The sequence below is a fragment of the Schistocerca cancellata genome, chromosome 3, assembly GCF_023864275.1.
Source record: "Schistocerca cancellata isolate TAMUIC-IGC-003103 chromosome 3, iqSchCanc2.1, whole genome shotgun sequence".
Taxonomy (NCBI): domain Eukaryota; kingdom Metazoa; phylum Arthropoda; class Insecta; order Orthoptera; family Acrididae; genus Schistocerca; species Schistocerca cancellata.
This window is the reverse complement of record NC_064628.1, coordinates 645,841,671-645,865,459: the sequence shown is the minus strand read 5'-3', so window position 1 is coordinate 645,865,459 and position 23,789 is coordinate 645,841,671. Positions and strand designations below refer to the sequence as shown.

The window sequence follows — 23,789 nt, the reverse complement described above, 5'->3', positions numbered from 1 at the left end:
CAGTGAAAGGTTGAGTATCACAGGGCGCAGTGCATGCTCCTTTACTATTCTTAATTTTTATAAGTGATGTGCTGTGCTGTGCTGCATGAGCCAAAAAGCATGCTTCACCCTGTTTGCAGATGACACAATCAATACAATTGTCAAAGGACCCAGTTGCAGCAAAGAAAAAACTGTTGCCGCTATATTCAAATCATCTGTCCCTCAATGTCAACAAGGTTCAGTTCATTCAGTTGCAGACAGCACACAAAAAAAGAAAATGCTGAGATAAAATGTTGTAACAAAGAAATATTGAGAGTGAGTCTTCCAAACTCTGGGAATACCTATACTAATAGCAACCTGAACTGGTCAGTTGATTTCATCGGCATATGTAAGAGACTGAATTTGGCAGCCTTTGCCGTTTTCTCAATTGCATCTGTTTGTGACCAGGAAACAATCAAGGCTACACAATTTGGATATTACCATTCATTTATGACTTATGGAATTATAGTCTGAGGAAACCAGTCACAACCAAATAAAGTCTTAATGACACAGAAGAGAGTCATCAGAATTATGAGTAGAGTCCATCCTAGATGCTCTTGCAGAAAAAGCTGGGTATCCTCACCATGCCATATCAATACATTTGTGTGTGTTGGTGTTTTGTCAACAAGAATTGTATACAGAATGAGATTTTCACTCTGCAGCGGAGTGTGCACTGATATGAAACTTCCTGGCAGATTAAAACTGTGTGCCCGACCGAGACTCGAACTCGGGACCTTTGCCTTTCGCGGGCAAGTGCTCTACCATCTGAGATACCGAAGCACGACTCACGCTTGGTACTCACAGCTTTACTTCTGCCAGTACCTTGTCTCCTACCTTCCAAACTTTACAGAAGCTCTCCTGCGAAACTTGCAGAACTAGCACTCCTCAAAGAAAGGATATTACGGAGACATGGCTTAGCCACAGCCTGGGGGATGTTTCCAGAATGAGATTTTCACTCTGCAGTGGAGTGTGCGCTGATATGAAACTTCCTGGCAGATTAAAACTGTGTGCCCGACTGAGACTCAAACTCGGGACCTTTGCCTTTCGCGGGCAAGTGCTCTACCATCTGAGCTACCGAAGCACGACTCACGCCCGGTACTCACAGCTTTACTTCTGCCAGTACCTCGTCTCCTACCTTACGTACACATTAAGAGTCTGTGGAACTTAAAACTAAAATAAATAAATAAAACTAAATAAAAATCAAATAGTTTTAGGGCTTTAATTTCTAAACATATTCTGTTCTAATCTTATTTAGTGTTGTTTTATTTCTGGCTTCTACATCCTGGAGTTTTAAATATTGGAAACATGATTATTTTGCCCTCTGTGCTTTATTATTTGAGAATCCCATAATCTTGACATTTCCTCTGTGGAAAGTGCATGGAATTCTTTCTCCGTTTGACATGTCTGTAAAAATATAGAATACACATTAAACACACAAAACAAAACAATATTCTTAAAATGAAAACTGTTATGTAACTGTATGACTAACACAAGAAAGTTAAATTTCGGTGTTTACATCATTATTTCACCAGCTCTATAATGTATATGATGTATGGAACAGTTGAAAATAAACATCCTCTCATGAAACTGCTTGTACACAATAGCACAGCCGTATATTATTTGAATGGGTTACAACATCTGACTATGCTTGAAAAATGACAACATTTCAAAATTACAATCACAGTTAATAATGTTAACAGCCAAAACCAGAAATGATTTCATTTAAAAAAATTCTTTTTTTTCTTTTATATCTTAGGAACTGGACCGCAGCTTCATCGTGGCAGCAGTGCACATTTGAAAATTACTGGACAAGATACTTATACAGAAGAAGAGAAACGAGTTTTATTACAGACTTCAAATATAAATGGAAAAGAATATGTACCATTTATGAGTGTTGATTTATCAGAACGATTCCAGTATTCGTTACCATACACAGACCGTGATGGTCCACTGCCATTGTCACCAAAACAGCGGAAGGATTTTGCACGATGGGCTCGGCCAGAGGAATTCTGCTCAGAACCAAAGATGGTTGTTGGGTCACATGTTGATTGCTTCAGTATCAAACAGACAGTGAGTTCAAAAACATTCTTCTTTTGTATATTTTCTGCAGCTAGAAAATGTAGATATAATGTATTCAGATTTAGAAAGTTTCATATTCAGATTTACTTTACATTTCCTTTACTATTAGTCTCGGGTAAGATATTTAGTTAGTCTTCAGAAAATAAGCTGAATGCCATGCATTTCTATTGGGAATTTTCTTTATTTTTTATTTTTTATTCTTGCTGTTGTTTTTTTTTATACCATAATAAACTGCGTCAGTCAATCAGGCACATGCTGTTTTAGAGGGAAATATATAAGTATTTACCTCTGCTGTGAAAGGAGGTGTCTTTCGTTCAAAAGATTGGTACTTAAAATTTATCTTGGTGGGCATGAGATTTTACCTGAGGCAGTTAAGACTAGCATATTGTGTCCTTCATTTTAGTCATTATAGTGACTGTTTTAAATATGAGTGTAAGAAATACCATAATCACTTTTAATAATGGTGAGTACTGCTCTGAGTTTTCCTTTTACAATGAGTATGTTTGAGTGCTTTCCCATTGTTTTTTTTACAAATTTCTATTCTCATCAAGGAAGGTATCAGTCTCTAATCTAAGACACTACAGTTTTGTTGTGAAGAACCCAGCACATTCACAAGAAACTTATGAGATGTTTCTATTTTCAGGTCATATCTGACTGTTCTTTTGTTGCATCATTAGCTGTCAGTGCATTGTATGAAAAGAGATTTGGCAGAAGCCTTATAACATCTATTATTTATCCCCGTAATAAGAAAAAGCAACCAGCATACAATCCTTTTGGTGAGTACTGCATATTGTAAATGGCCATTACCAGTTTGTGCTTGCAGTATTGTGATTGCAGGTAATATTGTGACTGTTGGGTTGGTGACTAAGAGGACAGAAGTCTGACTGCAAATCCAAAGGTTCAGTGTTTGATTCCCAGATGTGAATAGTCCACCTTTCTATAGATGCCAAAAATAGTGTGTTCATTTGTTGTATTATCCTGAAAAATATCATTGCCTCCGTACTACATTTGGTCATGTCTCCAAGGATCAAGTTCAAGCTGTAAAACATGGTGTAAACATTGCCCACTTGTTGATCTGCAAAACTCGAGCCTGTATTCCTGTGGACTTTACTTTCATATTAGCTCCTTTATCATATCCTTGGACTGTACAATCCATGATGTTTAAATTGTTTTCTTCAAGCGCTTTTATTATAACCTTCGACAGCCCTTCTCCAGTTGTATTTCTCACTACTAAAAACTGAATGAATTTTTTGACTATGGTTGGAACTGGAACAGCCAACACCTTGCTGTAACAGATACACAAACTCATTTGTTCTTGATGACTGATGTCTGGGATGCAATTGTGGATGACAGCATAATATTTTGCTGCTCGAATATCACCTAGCATCTTTCCGTTAGCTGAGGGAAAAATTCCATGTGGGGGAAAAAATATATAAAAAAAACAAAGATGCTGTGACTTACCAAATGGGAAAGCACTGGTAGATAGACACAATAAAAAACACACAAACACACGCAAATTTCAAGCTTTCGCAACCCAAGGTTGCTTCATCAGGAAAGAGGGAAGGAGAGGGAAAGATGAAAGGATGTGGGTTTTAAGGGAGAGGGTAAGGAGTCATTCCAATCCCAGGAGCGGAAAGAATTACATTAGGGGGAAAAAAGGACAGGTATACACTCAAGCACACACACACATATCCATCCGCACTCATACTCATGAATACAAATATAGTTACAACTTATCTAACATTTCAGTCACTTCATTTTGAATTTGCAGTCCAAGGTAGTGATAATGAGCCTCCTTGTCATGAATACAATGTAGTGTTCCTTCATCGGTGCATCGAAAGATACAATTATTTCTGTCAGTTTCAGGATGTTTCCATTGTCAGGTTGGTAAATTGTTGACAAAGAACCTCGAAAGGCTGAATTCATTTGTGCTAAACAGTCTGTCACTGCAATTATTCTTGCTGAAACATCTTGCCACTGTTTCTTTTCGTGACTTATTCATGCTTTGTCCATGTTGTCAATGGTGCAGCTCTTTCTTAGCTGGAGTAGCTCTTTTTTAGCCTTTGTTTCAATTCCAACCATTCCGTTTGGTGAAGGATAAAATATGATCCTCCAAGCATTCATGTTTTTGAAGGGCATCACTATGATGACTCCATGAGTTAAATAGTTCAGGTTTGCAGAGTTTACTTGCTACATGTGGTTTGCATTTAATTTTGAAGATTTGGTAACAGAAGCAGTTGGTGACATCTTAAGATTTAGAGTAAATGAACCAAGTTCTTGAATTAATTTCACTGATAGCAAAAATCTTTGGAAAAGTGCTGACCATCTTCATTTCTTGGCAATGTGAGTGATGAAGGAATTTCCGGAGGACCGTTTTGTACCAGAATTTCCATCACTGAAGCATTAGTAATATCTGGCCAATTTTTCTGCGTAATTCAAATCAATTGCCAGGCCCAAAGATCCTGCTAGATTTGACTGTGAGGAGCTAGTGAATTTCTTTTCGAATCTAACCTTTCGATGTCAGTTGATAAAAACATCACCACTGGCTCAGATTTACCATTAGAATAAGTAGACTGATTGTCGTCCTTACTCAAAGTACTTCAGTAGTTTCTTCCTCTTTGCTTTCATCCGTCATTCACCGATTGACTCTGCTTTTGACGTCTGGTCAAACAACTGCATTGAACGAGTGCACAATAATTTTTGTAGGGCGCTTTTTTGTGATAATTGCAATTGCTCCTGTAATTTTCTTTTATGTTTTTTTCATCTCCACCTCTGAATCTTGCCCTCTGCCTCTATCAGGGCTTGCTGTGATGTATAATTGATTACCTTAATCTAAAAGAAAAAAATGATATTAAAACTTGTAGACTGACTCTCTGGACATTTCGCTGTTATCAGTTTGCATATCAGCAAACAATAAACAAAGAAAAACTGACCTCTTTGATGTTAATGTTCACAAAATCAAGAACTCTGTGCACCCTCAACTTACACACAATGAGGCGTACAAATGTTTCATGTATAACTGCTATCCCTTCACCTTTGCCAGCTATCAGTTTGGGCTGGATGAGGGACAGAGCCAAAGATAGCAGCATTCCTACAGAAACACCTGTGCTTCTAACTTTTAGCTTCTCACTTTAGCACCACACTGGTTCCAACATTGCCAGAGTTCGTCCAATATGAGGCTGGTGTGCTATGTAAGCACTGGTCCCTCTGTCCACCCATATATGTAGTATTACATCCATAATTAGACCAGAGACAAACTTGCTTAGCACCACAGAGCAAATAAAATTTCATTAGCACAATTTCTTTGCATTCATGAAATTGTACTTCCTGTGTCTAGCACCACTCTCCACAACTTTAGCGTGAGACCGCTTCAGCTGTGAGACCTATAGCTACCACTACAGTTGAAACACCCTCACGACGGCCCTGCATGATGCAAAGGACTGGGAACAGAGCTGGAGTAAGGATGGATGAGGATATTGCGTAGCTTGGGTGGGTGGTGGAAAACCACTGTGGGAGGAGTGGGGAGGATATTTTTCAATTCAGTGCATGATGAGAGGTAGTCGACACGCTGGTATAGAATGTGATTCATTTGCTCCAATTCAGGGTAGTGCTGAGTCATGAGAGAAGTGCTCCTTTGTGGGGGATAGTGGATATGTGGGGAGTGGTAGGTGAATGGAGAGACATGGCACAGGAGATCTGTTCCTGAATGAGGTTGGGAGGGTAACTGGGTCTGTGGTGACCTCAGTGAGACATTTGACGTATTTGGAGACTGGCTACTCATCACTGCAGATGGGACAACCATAGGTGGCTAGACAGAATTGAATAAACTTCATGGTGTGGAGTGGGTGACAGCTGTCAAAGAAAAATCACAGAAAGGATGAAATGGAAAAAAGATGAAACACAAGTGAGTAGGGCCCTTAATGAAAGATGAAAACGAGCTAAATTAATGTGAAAACACAGTGAGATCAAAGACAGACAGACAGATAAACAGATGATAATAGTAGGATGCAGGTCGGTGGGTGGAGTTGGGTGAAGAGAGGGCAGAAAGTGTAATTGCAGTAAATGGGAATAGTATGTGCATGCTTGAACAAGAAAATTAAAGAGGAAAGGGTAATGTACAGGGTGCAATGAAGTGTGTATGGTACAGGAAGGTAACAGAAAAGCATGAAAAGATATGCAATGCTGAAGGTAGGTAATGGCATAAATTCGAGATTCCGGGAATAATTCGATCAGTGAGAAGAATGTGGGGCATGAGACACTGTACCTACAATCCACATGGGCATGTAGTCATGTTTCGTGTGTGGATGAGATCATTGATAGAGGGTGGCTAGAAAATCAGAGCCTGTGTGGTTCTGAAGGTGACAAAAAAAACGTAGGAAAGAAGAGTAGGATCTCCAGTCCTTCCTCCATCCTAGAACAGTTGCCCTGAGTCTACATCTCTCCTTATCCCCACCACTCCCCACACTCCTACCTTCAAGATGATTCCTAAAGCTCATATAACAAACCATCCTGGACACACCATTCTGGATGCTTGCTGCATCCTTACAGATAGAATATCTTGTGGACAGTACCTTCAGCCTATTATGCTGAATGTGGCCTCCTATATAAAAGACACCAATCATTTTCTCCACTGACTCTCCACACTTCCTGCTCCTTAACCATCTGGTGAACTGCTTATCACCTTGTATGTCACCTGTCTCTACATTAACATCTCCAATTCCCATGGCCTCGCAGCTATTGAACACTACTTTTTCCAATGCCTGACTGACTCCAAACCTACAACCCCCTTCCTGCTCACCATGGCCAACTATGTGTTCACTCATAATTACTTCTTCTTTGAAGGCATCACCTACGAATAAACTTATGGTACAGCAGTGGGCATCTTAGGAACTCTATCCACATCCCTCCAGAACCTCAACACATTCTCCCTGTTCACTTCATTTGGTCCTCCTAACCCCAACAAACTTCCCTCCTCGATGTTGACATCCACTTCAAGGATTGCTACATCCGTATCTCTGTCTACATCAGACCTACCAACCACCAACAATACCTGCAATTGTACAACTGTTGACAATTCCACACCAAGAAGTGTCTTCCTTCAGTCTAGGCACCACTGAAGCCTTCACAGACCAAAATTACCCTCCCAAACCTGTCCACAAACAGGTCTGCTGTGTGCCTTGTCGCTCTTCCATTCACTTACCCCACCTACCCACCACATACCCACCATACGTCTCAAAATGGTTCATGTGGCTCTGAGCACTATGGGACTTAACATCTAAGGTATTCAGTCCCTTAGAACCTAGAACTAGTTAAACCTAATTAACCTATGGACATCACACACATCCATGTCTCCATGTCCGAGGCAGAATTCGAACCTGCAACTGTAGCGGTTGCGCAGTTCCAGACTGAAGTGGTTAGAACTGCTCGGCCACAACGGCCGGCCCATCTGTCTCCACCAGGATTTCGGCTACCCCTTGTTGTTTCTTAAAATGAGAAACTTCCTCCCCACTGTCCTCCCACCTGTCCCACAGTGGCATTCTGGTGATCTCCCAAATTACAAAATATTCTTGTGTGTCCCTACTCCACCCCTGTTCCCAACCCTTGCATCATGGCTCATATCTCTGCAATAGACCTAGATGTAACACCTGTCCCATACATTTTCCCGCTACAACCTATTCCAGTGCTGTCACAGGGCCAGCCGCTGTGGCCGAGCGGTTCTAGGCGCTTCAGTTCGGAACCGCGCTGCTGCTGTGGTCGCAGGTTTGAATCGTGCTCGGTCATGGATGTGTGTAATGTCGTTAGGTTTAAGTGCATCTATGTCTAGGGGACTGATGACCTCAGATGTTAAGTCCCATAGTGCTCAGAGCCATTTGAACCATATGCTGTCATAGGCATCTCCTACTCATTGGAAGATAGGGCTACCTGGGAAAGCTGGCATGTGATCTACAAACTAATTTGCAACCACTGTGCTGCTTTATACCTGGACACGACAACTAACAAGCTGTCCGTATGTGTGAATGGCCACTACCAAAATATGGCCAAGAGACAGCTGAACCACCCAGATGCTGAACATGCCACTCAACACAATGTGCTTCAGTTTAATGATTGTTTCACAGCATGTACCATATGGATTCTTCCTACAAACATCAGATTTTCTGAATTGTGCATGTGGGTACCTCAACTACAACATATCCTTCATTCCCCTTAACCCCCTGTCTCAACATTCATTAGTCCTCTTCCTCCACATGTCTACCTATTCCCTGCTCCAACTCCAGTACTACACATGCCTTCTATCCCACCAATACATCTACACAGTCCTTTTCTTATCTCTATTACCAAGCAGCTGTATCCTGACTTCACCACGTCCCTGCATGCACAAACAGATGGTCAGATGGTCCCCCCCCCCCCCCCCCCCCCGTGCTATCCTTCCCCTACCCTGCCCCACACCTCTCACCTCTCACTTACCTCTACTATCCATGCCAGGTAGATTGTTCTCATGTCAGATGCAGTTGTGGTCAAGGCACAAATGTGCGGAAACAGTGGCTGCGAATTTGCGCGCACACACACTCATGCTCGTGCGTTTGCACATGCATGCACTTGCGTTCGTGCGTTTGTGTTTGAGTGCACGCGCATGTGTGTGTGTGTGTGTGTGTGTGTGTGTGTGTGTGTGTGTGTGTGTGTGTGTGTGTTAGTTACTACTACAGGAGGGAAACCTCTCCTGAAACTCTAAATATTTTAGCATTCTTTTTTATTGTGCTGTTGGCAACTCAACACCACCTTTATGTGGTGAGTAGCAATCTCTCTTCTCTGTTATTCTATCCTGGGCTGACTCCCTGCACACCATTGTGGGTTTCTGGCTCGTTGTTCCAGATGGTTCTGGTGAGCTTCAGTGAAACTGAAAGCTGGGTCCTGCACAGACTTTTTCGGATATGGTAACAATCCTAAATTCTCCTCATATGAATGAGTCCTGTTCTGACACAATGATTGTGAGAATTGCTATTTTGTGTGATGAGACTAGTGATTTACAGTAATTAAAGTGACTGTCACCAAGCAGAGTCTTGGATGGGTAAAAAGCCATTGTGCAGCTCTGCTCTGAATGTTCATCCAGTGCAATTTCCTCTGAAGTGAGAAGAAGAAGCTTTGACATCCTGTCACAATTTCTGCTTTATATTCCAGATTCTTGGCAGTGAGCTGGGTGAACACAAGCTCATTATCTTGAAACAATATTATTTTCTTTTGTGTACATGTATGATGGGACAGTCTTATTGAGGATATCAGCCACTGTCATAAAACTGTGGTAGTGCACTTACAGAATCCAGTAATTCCTTATTGGGAAGACCTTTCCATTCCCAAAGGCAGTCAACACCTTTCCCTGCTGACACATTGACACCCTATGAATGAGATGGTCTCTATGTTGTACCAACAGCTCTGAGGATACTATGAACACTATTCTACACTCCCAGTCAGTTGCTTCACCTCTCTGTTCCATGTCCTCCCATGATCTGTACAATGCACAGAAGTTTTAAAAAAAGTTATGTGTTCAAGTTTTTATCAGAAATGTAGCACTAGATTGTAATTAGGGACATCTATACTCAAACAATGACCTCTTTTTTTGCTTAAAAATTCCATTATTTATCTGTGGTGCAATATGGAGATATGTAAGGATAGCACCAGTGAAATTATAGACTCAGGGATGCATACTGAAATGTACAGTCACTCCCTTCTTATCAGAGCAGTCAGAATGGATTGGGAAACACTCCTTCCCCTCCCCCCACTCTCTCTCTCTCTCTCTCTCTCTCTCTCTCCCCCCCCCCCCCTCTTCCTCTCCCTCTCACCCATTGTTTGTGTGTATCTCTAAATCTAAGCCTCTTGCTATCTTATATTTAAAAATGTTTTAATTTTTTAAAAATTGTCCATAGGTAAATACATGATCAAGCTACATATCAATGGAGTCCCTCGTAAAATCATTATTGATGATAACCTTCCTCTGGGAAGAAGAGGAGAACTGCTGTGCTCATATTCAACAAACAAAAATGAGTTATGGATTTCATTGCTGGAAAAAGCCTACATGAAAGTTATGGGTGGATATGACTTCCCAGGATCAAACAGTGTGAGTAATAGTGTATTTGAATTTATAATTGTTGTAGTAATAAATGACAGATACTATAAAGTCTGAAAACAATAGATATAAATCGAGTTCAAACATGTTAACATAGATGAAATGGGTGTAAGTGCCAAAATAACATATAGAATCGATGCAAATGGAATTTGAGACAGTTGATTACATATATTCTGAGCTTTCAGTGCCAACATTACATAATGTATTAGAGAAAAAATTAATTAATAGAAAGTAAAAAAATATGATGTCCATTTACAGTGTTTTATAATTCAACTTAGAGTATTTGTAGTGAAACCTGCACGCTTGGTAGAACTCCGAAAGTTGCACCCTCCCCCTCACCCCTTTCATCTTTTTGCATTTTTTTATGCACATCTGGCAGGTTTTATGATTTTGTGAGAAGGTTTAATAAAAATGAAGCACAGTGAAACCGATACAAGAAGTTCACAGATTGAACTTTTAGCCCAGTGACCAGCAAAGAAACCTAACCATTTTAGAGTTTCACTGAGCGAGGTGCCACAGTGGTTAGCACATTGGTCTCACATTCGGGAGGATCACTGTTCAAGCCCGCTTCTGGCCATCCAGATTTAGGATTTTTGTGATTTCTGTAAATCATTTCAGGCAAATGCCGAGATGGTTCTTTTGAAAGAGCATGGCTGACTTCCTTCCCCATCCTTACCTAATCTGACAGGACTGCTGACCTTGCTGTTTGGTCCCCTCCCTCAAATCAATCAATCAACCAACCTTTCATAGTTTCATTCACCCTAGACTAACAACAAAATACCTAATACATAAGTAAGGCCTACTTCCAGTGCCACTGAGACTTGCTGCGACCACAGGAATGTGTATTTGGGTGTCTTGTGTGGTTGCATTATGAATGTATCTACTGTTACTAGAGTATGAGCAAGAGGCTGAAAACTAGTGTGATTACTATATCTCTTACGTGTTTCTATGCACCATGAATTGGAATGCAGGAGGTGAGTGTTTTCGCTTCCCTTATTCCACATATTTTTCCAGCCAGGGATTTCTATTGTTGTTAATCATTTAACAAAGATATTTAAGCAAAGAAAATCTCAAACAGAGCAATGCAACTCTTAAAGAGAATGTGAAAGTTTCAAGCAAATGGTAATATGAAAGTTATGCAATAATCATGCGGAATCAAGAGGAAATGATTAGCTAATGCCAAACACACAAAACAAGTGATTTCCTCTGTTTGAGTCTCCAAACACTGCTCTGAAAAACTCAGAAATGAAGTAGATAAAGTAACGTAAGATATTGACTACTGGTGGATATGACTGAAAGTGCAAGAGCATGTTGCCAGAGGTGTCCCTTCATGCACAGAAAGTTGGATGTCACATGGACTAAGGTCAGTATGACTATAGCCCCAAATGGACCTGTCCCCACAACACAAGGCCGTTTAAGGAATGGAAAAGACAGTCTGTTTCAACCAGTGAGCAATGTAGTGCACTGTAGTGGTATCCTCCATTACAACATGACCAGGAGACAACATTCAGATGACTTCACATGGGAAACAATCATTGGTAAACTGGAAGAAGAACAAAGTCTGATGAGTGTAACCCAAGAGTTTGATATAGTTCACAGCATAGTTTCATATGGATAGGGAACATTCCGAACCACAGACACTGCTGTCCACAGGAGAGGATGTGGTCATCCACAGTTAACTACAGCAGTAGATGACCACTACTTCGCGCAACAGACAAGAAAAGACCCGCTACCAACAGCGGGTGCAGCTGCAACCACAATTAACAGGACTGCAAAGTGTACAATCTCATGCTCCACAGTGGCATGGCGATGGTCTCTTTGCTGAATAACAAATATGTTATGTTCTGTTGATACCAGCACATCAGCAACATCATTAGCTATGGTGCCAAGAGCATAGCAGCTGGAACAAGGAGGAATCTATTCGCTTGCCGTTTTTGGACAGGAGCAGATCCAGTCTGAATAGTAATTCTGGATGTACCCTCATATGGAAAGATGTGGGAACATGTAATCACACAGGAGCATTGTCGAACATAATCGTTTTGGTAATTCAGGCATCATGGTGTGGGGAGGCATAATGTTGCATGGCATACTGATCTTCAAATGTTTGGACACTTAATACTCATTGGCCAACTAGTCACTATGCTCCTTCTCCATGTGCATCTTTTGAGTGATGCATTTTCCCTTGACTTCATTTTTGTGGATGAAAATGTAAAACTGTATTGAACAGCTCAGATGGAGGAGCTCTTGGAATGAAAGGATATTCAGCGAATGGACTTAAATTCTGTTGAGCACATGTGGGATCTGTTGGGGAGACTTATTGCAGTCAGCATGTTCACATACACCAATGACCATCCAGCAGTTGTCTGCCATGTTGGTGGAGGAATGGAATGCTCTATCACAATAACTCCTTACCAATTTTGCGTCCAGAATGCAAGCTTGTTGCAGAGCATACATTACTGTCTGTGGTGGTAACACACCCTATTTAGAACCTTGTCCCACTGTTTGTAATGTCTATGGGACCATCATAAATCATGGTGACGTCAGTGTAATTGTTTTCCTTGAATAAATGTGTCAATTCTGTTTATCTCAATATGTATTTATTTCATTTACCTTCTGAGCTATACTGTAACAGTTCTTCCCATGTATGGTCCAAGTTTCATTGAGCTATATTACTTGGCAGTGAAACATCATGCGTAAGTTGCCTTCGTCCTTAAGTTTTGCACATTGGTGTATCATTGAAAGCAAAGTTCAGAATCAAGATTAAACTATGGTACCCACCTTCCCTCTCCCCCATCCTTTACAGGTGTGTACATGCCAGCGCGCGCGCGTGCCTCCCCCCCCCCCCCCCCCCCACACACACACACAAACTGATTGGATAAGTCACTCAATATTTATGGGACTGTACCTAGTAAAGCATTGCTGCGTTCAAATTAACCTTCTGAGAGAAAACAATGATACCTTTTTGACACGCCGTTTTTGTGCCCTCTGTCATGTGAGCATTAGACTGGACATAGGAACATACAGTACTGAGTATACTTCCAGCCTCTGTGCCAGGGTCAGTCTTGCCACTCAAGTGAGAGCATCTCTTCAAAAACAACTTTCTATCACCATTGAACTGTAGAATAGTAGCCGGCCGGTGTGGCCGTGCGGTCTAGGCGCTTCAGTCTGGAACCGCATGACCGCTCCGGTCGCAGGTTCGAATCCTGCCTCGGGCATGGATGTGTGTGACGTCCTTAGGTTAGTTAGGTTTAAGTAGTTCTAAGTTCTAGGGGACTGACGACCAAGATGTTAAGTCCCATAGTGCTCAGAGCCATTTGAACCATTTGTAGAATAGTAGCACCACAATTTACCTGAAGCTATAAATTCATATGAATTTTGTAGAGGAAGCAAATATGACTAGTCCCAAAAGAGTGAAACAGGGCTTCAACGAGAACCCTTCCTGGGCTGCTATGAAGTCTTGGCTTATTTTGTGATAGTTATATATGTCTAAAAATTAAGTTTATCAGTAATGTTTCCATTGTTTAAAAATTAAGTTTGTGTAAGTATTGTAGGTTCAAAATTACTTTAAACAATTGCATCCAAGCAGAAAGATCTTGTACACTGTTCTGTTGTTTTCCCTCAATGTTTTTCCAACACGGACTCACCCAAGTGTTTTCTCAGTGTGTTTTGCAGAACTGTAGGTGTCCTCGAAGTTCTCAAAGAATGAGTTTTATTTAGCTCTTATTTTCCCTTAGTGCATACAAGCAGTTCACCAAACATACCCACAAATAAGAGGGTTGTATGCAAAATAAGGTTCCCAAGCTCAGCCTTGGCTTGGCAGCTGTATGTGATGGATCTCCCCCTTGCTTCGCCCGCCAGGTGTGAGCTGCGCTCGGTGATCCGTTTCCTGTCTGCAAAAAACATTGCGCCGGCAGGAATCCATTCCCAGCTGTGCGAAATCTGTGGAGACAAGTGTATGAGCATACAGCATGTGCACAAATGGCGCAGAGTGCTCAAGAACAGACATACTGACATCCATGATGAGGAGCGTTCCAGACGGCCATCTGTTTCTGATGAAACAATTGCAAAAGTGGGGCAGTGGTGCTCTCAGATTGAAGAGTGACGGTTTGTGAGCTCTCCGAAATGATCCCTGATGTCAGGAAAACCTCTGTTGACAAGATTTTGATGAAGCATGTAGGGTATGCTAAGGTTTGCGCAAGGTGGGTGCCAAGAATGTTGACTGAAGACCACAAACATTAATGCGTTGAAACGGCCCAAGAACTTCTTCTACGTAACTATGGCGAGGAATACCTCGACTCCATCGTCACTGGAGACGAGACTTGGGTGCACTACTGCACACCCAAAACCGAAGAACAGTCCAAACAATGGAAGCACCTAGAGTCGCCAAGTGAAAATTCAAACAAATGCAAAGTGTTGGCAAAGTGATGGCAACAGTGTTTTGGACCAGGAAGGGGGTATTGTTGTTTGAGTTCTTGCCCATTGATACAACAATCAATGCTGCCGGGTACTGCGAGACACTACAAAAATTGCGCTGTGCAATTCAAAACAAGAGGAGGGCTATGCTGCCCAAGGGGGGTGCGTTTGCATCAGGATAATGCTCGACCACACACTGCTAAAGCCACCAATGAGCTCATTTCAAAATTTGGATGGGGTATTTTCAAACACCCACCCTACAGCCTGGACTTAGCCCCAAGTGACTACCATCTCTTCTCTGACATGAAGAAACACCTGGGTGGAACACATTTCGGTGACAGAAAAGAGCTGGAAGAAGCAGTTCTCAGGTACCTGCGCGGCTTGGCGGCAGATTTTTTGACTCTGGCTTTCAAAAGCTCATACACTGCATGCAAAAATGTATTTACCTCAGTGGCAACTATGTAGTCTGAACTTTCCAAAAATGTACGCATTCATGGAGTAAACATGTTTTACACTGTGAAAAAAAAAGGAACCTTATTTTATGGACAGCCCTCGTTAACTGATGCAAATAATTTAAGACATAAATTCCAAACTATGTAAGCAGTAGAGGGAAGAGCTAATGTGCTTGCCAGGATATCTGAAGACAGTGCGAACTGAGTTATGCGACAGAATATCTTGTGTAATAGTATTACGGAAAGGATAGTTGCTACTCACCATATAATGGAGATGCCAAGTTGTAGAAAGGTGCAACAAAAAGACTGTTGTTGTGCCTGTCTGTGACTAAGCATCTCCACTATATAGTGAGTAGCAACTATCCTTTTCATAATATTGTTTCGTTCCATCCTGGAGTTTCCATTGTTAGAATATGTAATGTAGTTCACAAAAAGATCTCACAGCATGTTGTAGGAGGGAAACATGACTCTTTATCCATTTTCATGTTCTCTGTTGCCTTTGAGGAGAACTTCTCTTGCAAAGACGAAATACTGGTAGAATCAGCAGTGTCCTACTCACATTGTACTGTTTTGTAGCTTCCTTTGTTTTATCTGTAGAAATAGGAGAAAATTGAGCTTATTAGGCACCTTATGCTTTATTTCAAGTGAAAATGTGGTAAGTGTGGCACAAATTTAGAATTTTGTTCTAGCACCAGAGATATTCTGTAATTTAACATTTAATTTTTTAAACTAATGTGATGGCTGGCAGGATCAACCAGCCACATATATCGGCATTATTATTTTAAACATGAGTTTCAGTTCCTCTTTTAAATATACATGTAATAGTAAGAGTTTTGAGAGTCAGTGGGGATTTGTGTTTTGCTATTAATATAAAAGTGCAAATGAAATGTTTTACTGATTGAAACTAGCTGACAGATTAAAACTGTTTGCTCGACTGAGACTCCCACCCACTGACATGTCTTTCATGAGCATGCTGTATTGACTGAGCTGCCCAAGCATGACTGATAACCCACTCCACAGCTTCAGTGCTGCTAGTACCTCTGCTCATTTTCAGAGTTTTGGATAATAGTTTTTGGTGGTACATTTAGCACATCTTAGGTACATTAACGACACTCATTTCATTTTGTATGTCATTAGGCAGTGATGACTGGGCTTTTAGCATCTAATCCAAAATCACCAACAAAATCTTTTAAAAAGTTTCATTTGCATATTACATTTGTAAAAATGAGAGAATTTCTTGCAACCACATTGTGATACTCTGTTTCAGAATATAGATTTACATGCACTGACTGGCTGGATACCTGAACGTGTGGCTATCAGGCCCGGTGAACCTGATTTCAACAGTGATGCTCTATTTGATAAATTGTTAACTCGCATGTCAAAGGGTGATGTACTTGTTACTGTGGCAACTGGAGAGTTGTCAGATGCAGATGCAGATCGCACTGGACTCGTTCCCACTCATGCTTATGCAGTACTTGACACCAAGAAAGTGAAGGTAACTTAAAGAAGAAGCAAAGAAAATTTAATAGGTTATAAAATGGAGGATAATGCACAGTACTCTTTAGAGGGATGGATGTAAAATACTCACCTGCAAATAAAAAATAGAAAATTGGAGTTTCCATTGTTAGAAAATTGGAAGAATATTTATAGGATACAATTATTATAAAAGTTCAGCTGTTTTCTTTCTTGCCGTGGACAGTGATGCCTATTCTCCAAAGCTACAAATGCAAAGTGAATTTCATTTGTATATGATGTTACAGTACTTCTATGCTGTTTTCTTACTTTACTTTAGATCTGTTGTGTGTTTTGTTTAGTGGAAATGTAGAGTAACAGATGCACCAGAATTCAGTATTGCTGATAAAAACAGATGTGCCCAACTTAAATAAGATATCAGTAAAACTAAGTTTTATTTGTATTTAAGTGACGTTCAAATGCTGTAGCATTTTGTACTTCCATATTAGTACCTGCTCTGCGTTCTTTATTCAAGTTATGTTTTGCTTAGCCAGGCTTTTGAGCTGCTCTCAAAGTTATGATAAAAAAGAATCTCCTCAGGGGACACTGCCTTAACCTGGCACTGTTTGTGCAATTGAGATGGTCTACAAGCTCTGTATTTGAAGGACTCTGCTGTTGGTAGCTTAGATACCAGAAGGGTCATCCAAGCCAGATAGGCCAAAGGTGAAGAGCCAGACAAAGTGTGCCCCACAATGACCTGTTGGTCCCTTTCTTCCATCTTAAGCCTGTCCTTACTATGTCATTTTCCTGTCATCTCCAGTTATAAGCCAGTGTACCCGAGTGAATAAACTCTTAAAAGAAATCGAGCAGGTTGGAAGGCTGCAAAGTGGCAACTCCATATCCAACTATACTTGCATAACTTTGTAAGGTGACCAGGTGAATTTTCCTAATTACTACTAGTACTCGAAACAACCTCAATCTAGGTCAGACTTGCTGATGATGACCTGGTGATGAGCAAGGTTAAGAATAAAAGGATTGCTAATACAGTTAAGGTAGCAGCATGGAATGGCAGAGGATTAGTAAACAAAGAAGAGTTGGCAGTAATTATAAATAAAACCAAGCCAGATATGACTTCCATAACAGAAGAAAAGTAGAAGCTATGAGGTGGCAAGTATGTAGGAGAATATTTGATGTTCTGTAGGGAACAGGAAAACAGGAAAGAGAGCAAGCAAAATAATTGTCATTTACATACATAAGAGATGGTAAAAGAGAATTATGGGGTATAGTTATATCAGTGAAAGATTTATAGTTTTAACTGTCAAAGAAGAGACACACAACTTGACTGTCATTGTAATTCATACATCTGAGGAGGGAGGAAAAGGAGTTTAGATTTCTGTGACCAACTGCAATCAGTTTTCGACAATTATAATTACAAACATCAAATAGTATTGATGAGGGATTTAAATGCAAGGATAGGAGTAAACCTATCTCAAAACTGTAGGAATGATGGGAGAAAATATCATAAATAACAACAGAATAGTGCTTAGACTAATCATGTTAACAAACTAAAAATAGCCAATACTTTTGCATGCAGAAAAGATATCTATGTGGCACGCTTTCAGCTCAAACATTTAAATCTCTTATTGACTACATTATTATAAACAAAAAACTGGAAGGCAAAGTAAGGGACGTAAGAATGTTCAGCGGATATGACACAGGTTCTGGCCCCTCTTTGGTGATATCTGAAATAGATACAGAAACTACAGTTAAAGAAAGCAACTGGAGAACCCTTATGAAACAAGAAAAATATGAGAAGGAAGAAAGGGTTAAAAAATTTTGACACCAGAATTAAAGTTACAAGAAAAAAAAAAAAAAAAAAAAAAAAAACAAGATGCATATCTTAAGCATCTCAAACAGCCAACAGAGGAAAATCATTAAATTTACAAACAAGAGAGAAATGCAACAAATCAAGCAGTGGAATGAGCTCATCAAGAACCTTGGGATAGGATTGCAAGCCTAATAGAAGACAGTATTCTCGGAAGGCAAATGATAACTTATAAAACAACAAAACAGAAAAAGAAGTTGCTTGTAAAATAACATTTAACAACCAAAATGGATACCACATCCCAAGATCTTGGGGTATGAATCAACATGCTCCACAGAGAATAAAGAGGACGACATTAAAATACAGTGAATAGATGGTATGGGTGAACTAAGAGAAGCCCTTAGTTCCACACTGAATAGAAAAGCTACTGGTTTGGATAGTGTAAACACTGACCTGCTGAAATACAGCGACATTCTACTACACAAGGGACTACTACATTAATTTAATATGTACTGGCAGAATAGAGATTTTCCAGAAGCATGGTCACAAACAAAGATGATACCATTGTTTAAAAAGGAGACCACAATGATTGCAAGAACAGTCAGCTTGGGGGAGGGGGGCAGGGAGGGGGGAACCACATATAAAGTATGTGCAGGAATAGTAAACAAGATGTTAAAGTTTCTGGTTGAGATTTAAAAACAAATAGGATTTTATATGGGTGGGTCTACAACAGATGCACTATTTATGATTAAGCAAATAATAAAAAAAGAGGTTATAAGTAGGTAAACCATTAGCATTTACTGATTTTATAAAGGCATTTGATAATGTTTACAGAGGGGAAACTCTGGAGCTTTATGAGGAAAAGAGGATATCCACAACACCTAATAAACGTTTTAAAGAGTTCGTTCAAACACACAACTGTAATTTTAGACATAAATGGTACTCTAACACAGCCTATAATTACAAACAAGGGAATTAGACAGTGTGCAGCATTGCATCCTCATTTTTAACAGTTATTTATATGATGCAATCTGGAAATGAAAGGACATTTTAAATGGGAGAATAGATTAACAAAAATTCCTGCTTTAATTGCATTTTATATGCAGGTGACACCACATTGCTGGCAGAGAATGAAGATGACCTACAAAGGGAAATACAGCTACCAGGTAATATATATGAAGAGTATAATTTGACAATTTCAGAAAAGAAGACAAAATTAACGGCTTTTAGAGGAAAACACACAAATTTTGTAAGACAATGGCAGTCCCAGTGCTTGTTTATGGAATTGAGTTGTGGATTATAAATAAATGCCAAGGAAGTTGCATACAAGCAACAGAGGTGAGATTTCTGAGAGTAGAAAAGTGTGTACAAGAGCTGACAGATTTTGAAATTCATAAGTTAGGGAAGGACTAAATATATTTAATATCCTTGCCTAGAATGAACATATGAAAAGAATGAGTGGAGAAAGGTTACCTCTCCACATAAGACCCAATATTTGTAGACCTTGTTTTGCACAGTAAACACTTTATCTCATTTAGTTACATTAACCCAGAAATAAATGCTTAGAGTAACAGAAAACTAAAGTATGCGAATGAAGATAGAAGTTTTTTTCTGCAAGTCGACTCATTGAGATATGTTTCTAAATACAAATCAACTGAACAGACATTTATGACTGGTTTACAAATGTTATTGTAGCTGAATACAATGAATTTAGGCCAAAGTCTTTTGTTTGCTGTGTGACCATGACTATTTCTGGTACAAGCATGTCATGTTTATTTGTTTGAAATTTGTGATGTGGAATGAATGTAACAATATACCAAAGTAAGTCGTTAATGTGTTGTATTATGTAACAGGGTGTTCGTCTCCTACAACTGAAAAATCCATGGTCACATCTAAGGTGGCGTGGCAACTATTCAGAACTGGATACAAGACACTGGACACCAGACCTTAAAGAAATCCTAAACTTTGACCCGAACAGTGCAGCAATGTTTGACAATGGTGTTTTTTGGATTGACTATGAAAGTATTCTTCGTTTCTATGATGTCTTCTACTTGAACTGGAATCCTGGACTTTTCAGTTACACATACTGCATCCACCAGTGAGTAGTCTTAGTGAGGTCAGATATTCTGCTGTACTATTTTTTCAATGCATATTACGTCTAAAAAGTTCCATTTTCTTTGGCATGTTTATAGGAAGTGTTGTGACAAAAATGTATGTGCCTATTTTGCAAGTAAACAGCTGGTATGATATGTATCACAAATCCCCTTATAGGTGTGTGTGTGTGTGTGTGTGTGTGTGTGTGTATACACACAAAGGACCGTATGAGAACTTGCCAATAACAACAGTGACAGACTTTAGATGTATGTAGTGATTGTTCACCTCAACTGTAGATGCAGAAAGATGATTTATTTTTTAACATTTGTTTTATTTCCATATAAATTTTATTAAATATTGAAAGAAATATGTGTTAATGGTATATTACAGGTCATGGAAAGCTGGTGCGGGACCTGTGAAGGATGCATATAATGTTGGGGACAATCCACAGTTTTCTCTTGAAGTAGAGGGTAACACTGGAGCTGTGTGGATCTTACTTACTAGACATATTACAGAGATAGAAGATTTTAAAGAAAACAGGGAGTACATTACAGTCCTCGTGTATAAAAATGATGGAAGGCGTGTGTACTATCCTCGTAAGTTTTCTCTTCAATCACCCGTGCATGCCGTGTGTGTGTGTGTGTGTGTGTGTGTGTGTGTGTGTGTTAGTTGCTAACCTCTTTTTTTTTCCCCCAGGTGTGATTTTAAGTATAATTGCATTTGAGTATTGTATTGACAAGGAAATTTTTTAAATTTTTGTTTCACAAAATCTTCTGTAATGTATAGAAGACACATGAGCATATTTTCACATTTTTATTGTTAACTTGTTTTCCTGTGCCTGTTATTGTGTGTGTGTGTACAAGAAATTGTATGAATTGTGCCTTCAAAAGCTGAAACAGGTATTATGCAGGCAATACTAAAAGTAGCAACAAGTACAAGCTGCCAAGCACTATTTTTGTCATCCATGTTAATTATGCCTTTTTCTTCAGTACTGAACAAGTGTCTGCATGCTGTTAAAAAAAAATTGTTGACTCCAGCATGTATATTGGTAGTACTTCTATCAGTAATGTAATTATGGTTCTCTCTCTCTCTCTCTCCCTCTCTCTCTCTCTCTCTCTCTCTCTCTCTCTCCCTCCCTCCCTCTTTTTTTAACTAACCTATTGAAATATTATGTTGTAACCCTGAACCTAATTCTGACTATTTAAGTTATATCACTCCATGTCTTCCACCTGCATTCTGTAGCTTCACTTTCTCCCTCCCCCCTTTCTGTTCATCGTCTCCTCCTCCTCTCTCTGCCCATTACCTCCTCCCTCCTCTCTCTGTACTTCAGCAAAATATTGTACCCAACCTTGCTCATTGAGCTAAAAACATGATAAGAAATTGAAAGAATTAAGTACTAAAGATTAGAAACTGTATGGAGATGGCTGTATAGGTAGAGACATAAGTGCCAACAAATGAAAAAGCTATTAAGTTGGGCAATGAACACTCTAGGACGACAAACATTTAATCATTGCTTTGAGGGAGGTTACCAGTATGCAATATCTGACTATGACTTAGCCACAATAAATTTCAACTTTACAAATCCATCACATTTTCTTGGAATGGGTGACAGTCCATACTAATATTATAAATGTGAAAGTAATTCTGTCTGTTACACTTCCATAACCAAACCGCTGAACCGATTGTGATTAAATTTGGTATGGAGGTAGATTGAACACTGTAGACCAACATGGGCTACTTTATAAAGTGTTCAACATGTTTATTAATTTGAAGAATATATTGTGAAATATGAGACAATAATTACTCTTTGAAAAAGCTGTTTACATTTCGATTTTTGAACTTAAGCATAGTTTTGAAAATGCTTTTGTCTTATACGGTCTACATAATATGATTCAACATAACGAATACAATGTTTATACAGTCCTCTACATATTTAATCCTTACTTCCATTCTAATATCAGTTACAAACCCGTCACATTTTAGTCACTGAGCATCAAGCGTCTCTTATAACTCCTTTGTTGCGTTCAAGATTGTTTGAACAGCTCGTGGTAATATGGTTAGCATTCCTGTTTCATTACCATTAGATCCTGGGTTCAGTTCCTGCCCCTTTTTTTTTCCTCTGCTCGCGTCTTGATGTGTGCGTTATCCTCATCATCATTTTATCTTTGTCGATGTGCAAGTTACAGAAATGGCTTCAAATAAAATGACTTGCATCAAGCTCCTGAACATCCCAACTGGGGTCTCCCAGGCAGTAAAGCTATACAAACATTTCATTTCATTTCATTTCATTTTACTGCTACGCAAGTGCAGCTGTGGGTAAAAGCTGGAATACAGTGCTTATGCAGTCCTCAATGAGTTTAATTCATGCCAATCTATACTTCTATATTTATGTTATAAATGCAAAAGTAACTCTGTCTGTTACATTTTCGTGACTAAACTGTTGAACTGATATCCGTGAAATTGGATGTGAGATAGCTTGAACCCTGATGAAGAAGATATGGCTACTGTAGAAAGTTACTAGATTTTTATTGATTTGAAGAATATTAAGCAAATTGAGGAAAAATATTTGCTATTTGAAAAAGCTATGTACTCTTTCACTTTTGGACTTTTATCATAATTGTGAAAATGCTTTTATTGGTTGATATGTCCCGCCTCCATCTGCCCCCTCCTTCTGACTGTCTCCTCTGCCCCCTCTCGCTGACCATCTCCGCTGCCCCCTCTCGCTGACCATCTCCTCTGCCCCCTCTCGCTGACCATCTCCTCTGCCCCCTCTCGCTGACCATCTCCTCTGCCCCCTCTCGCTGACCATCTCCTCTGCCCCCTCTCGCTGACCATCTCCTCTGCCCCCCTTTCGCTGGCCATCGCCTCTGCCCCCTCTCACTGGCCATCGCCTCTGCCCCCTCTCGCTGGCCATCTCCTCTGCCCCCCCTCTCGCTGGCCATCTCCTCTGCCCCCCTCTCGCTGGCCATCTCCTCTGCCCCCCTCTCGCTGGCCATCTCCTCTGCCCCCCTCTTGCTGGCCATCTCCTCTGCCCCCCTCTCGCTGGCCATCTCCTCTGCCCCCCTCTCGCTGGCCATCTCCTCTGCCCCCTCTCGCTGGCCATCTCCTCTGCCCCCTCTCGCTGGCCATCTCCTCTGCCCCCTCTCGCTGGCCATCTCCTCTGCCCCCTCTCGCTGGCCATCTCCTCTGCCCCCTCTCGATGGCCATCTCCTCTGCCCCCTCTCGATGGCCATCTCCTCTGCCCCCCTCTCGCTGGCCATCTCCTCTGCCCCCCTCTCGCTGGCCATCTCCTCTGCCCCCCTCTCGATGGCCATCTCCTCTGTCCCCCTCTCGCTGC

General features: G+C 40.4%; 1 protein-coding gene across 3 annotated transcripts in view; it reads left to right on the top strand.

Moving 5' to 3' along the window:
* The window catches only part of LOC126175597 (calpain-7-like), a 143,077-nt gene that overhangs the window by 57,656 nt on the left and 61,632 nt on the right, over positions 1–23,789 (top strand). For all 3 annotated transcript variants that reach the window (XM_049922467.1, XM_049922468.1, XM_049922466.1), the window contains exons 4-9: positions 1,775–2,088; positions 2,741–2,873; positions 10,017–10,207; positions 16,349–16,576; positions 20,212–20,456; positions 20,843–21,048. In XM_049922467.1, the coding sequence (XP_049778424.1) occupies positions 1,775–2,088; positions 2,741–2,873; positions 10,017–10,207; positions 16,349–16,576; positions 20,212–20,456; positions 20,843–21,048 (1,317 nt within the window). The remainder of the gene's footprint in view (positions 1–1,774; positions 2,089–2,740; positions 2,874–10,016; positions 10,208–16,348; positions 16,577–20,211; positions 20,457–20,842; positions 21,049–23,789) is intronic.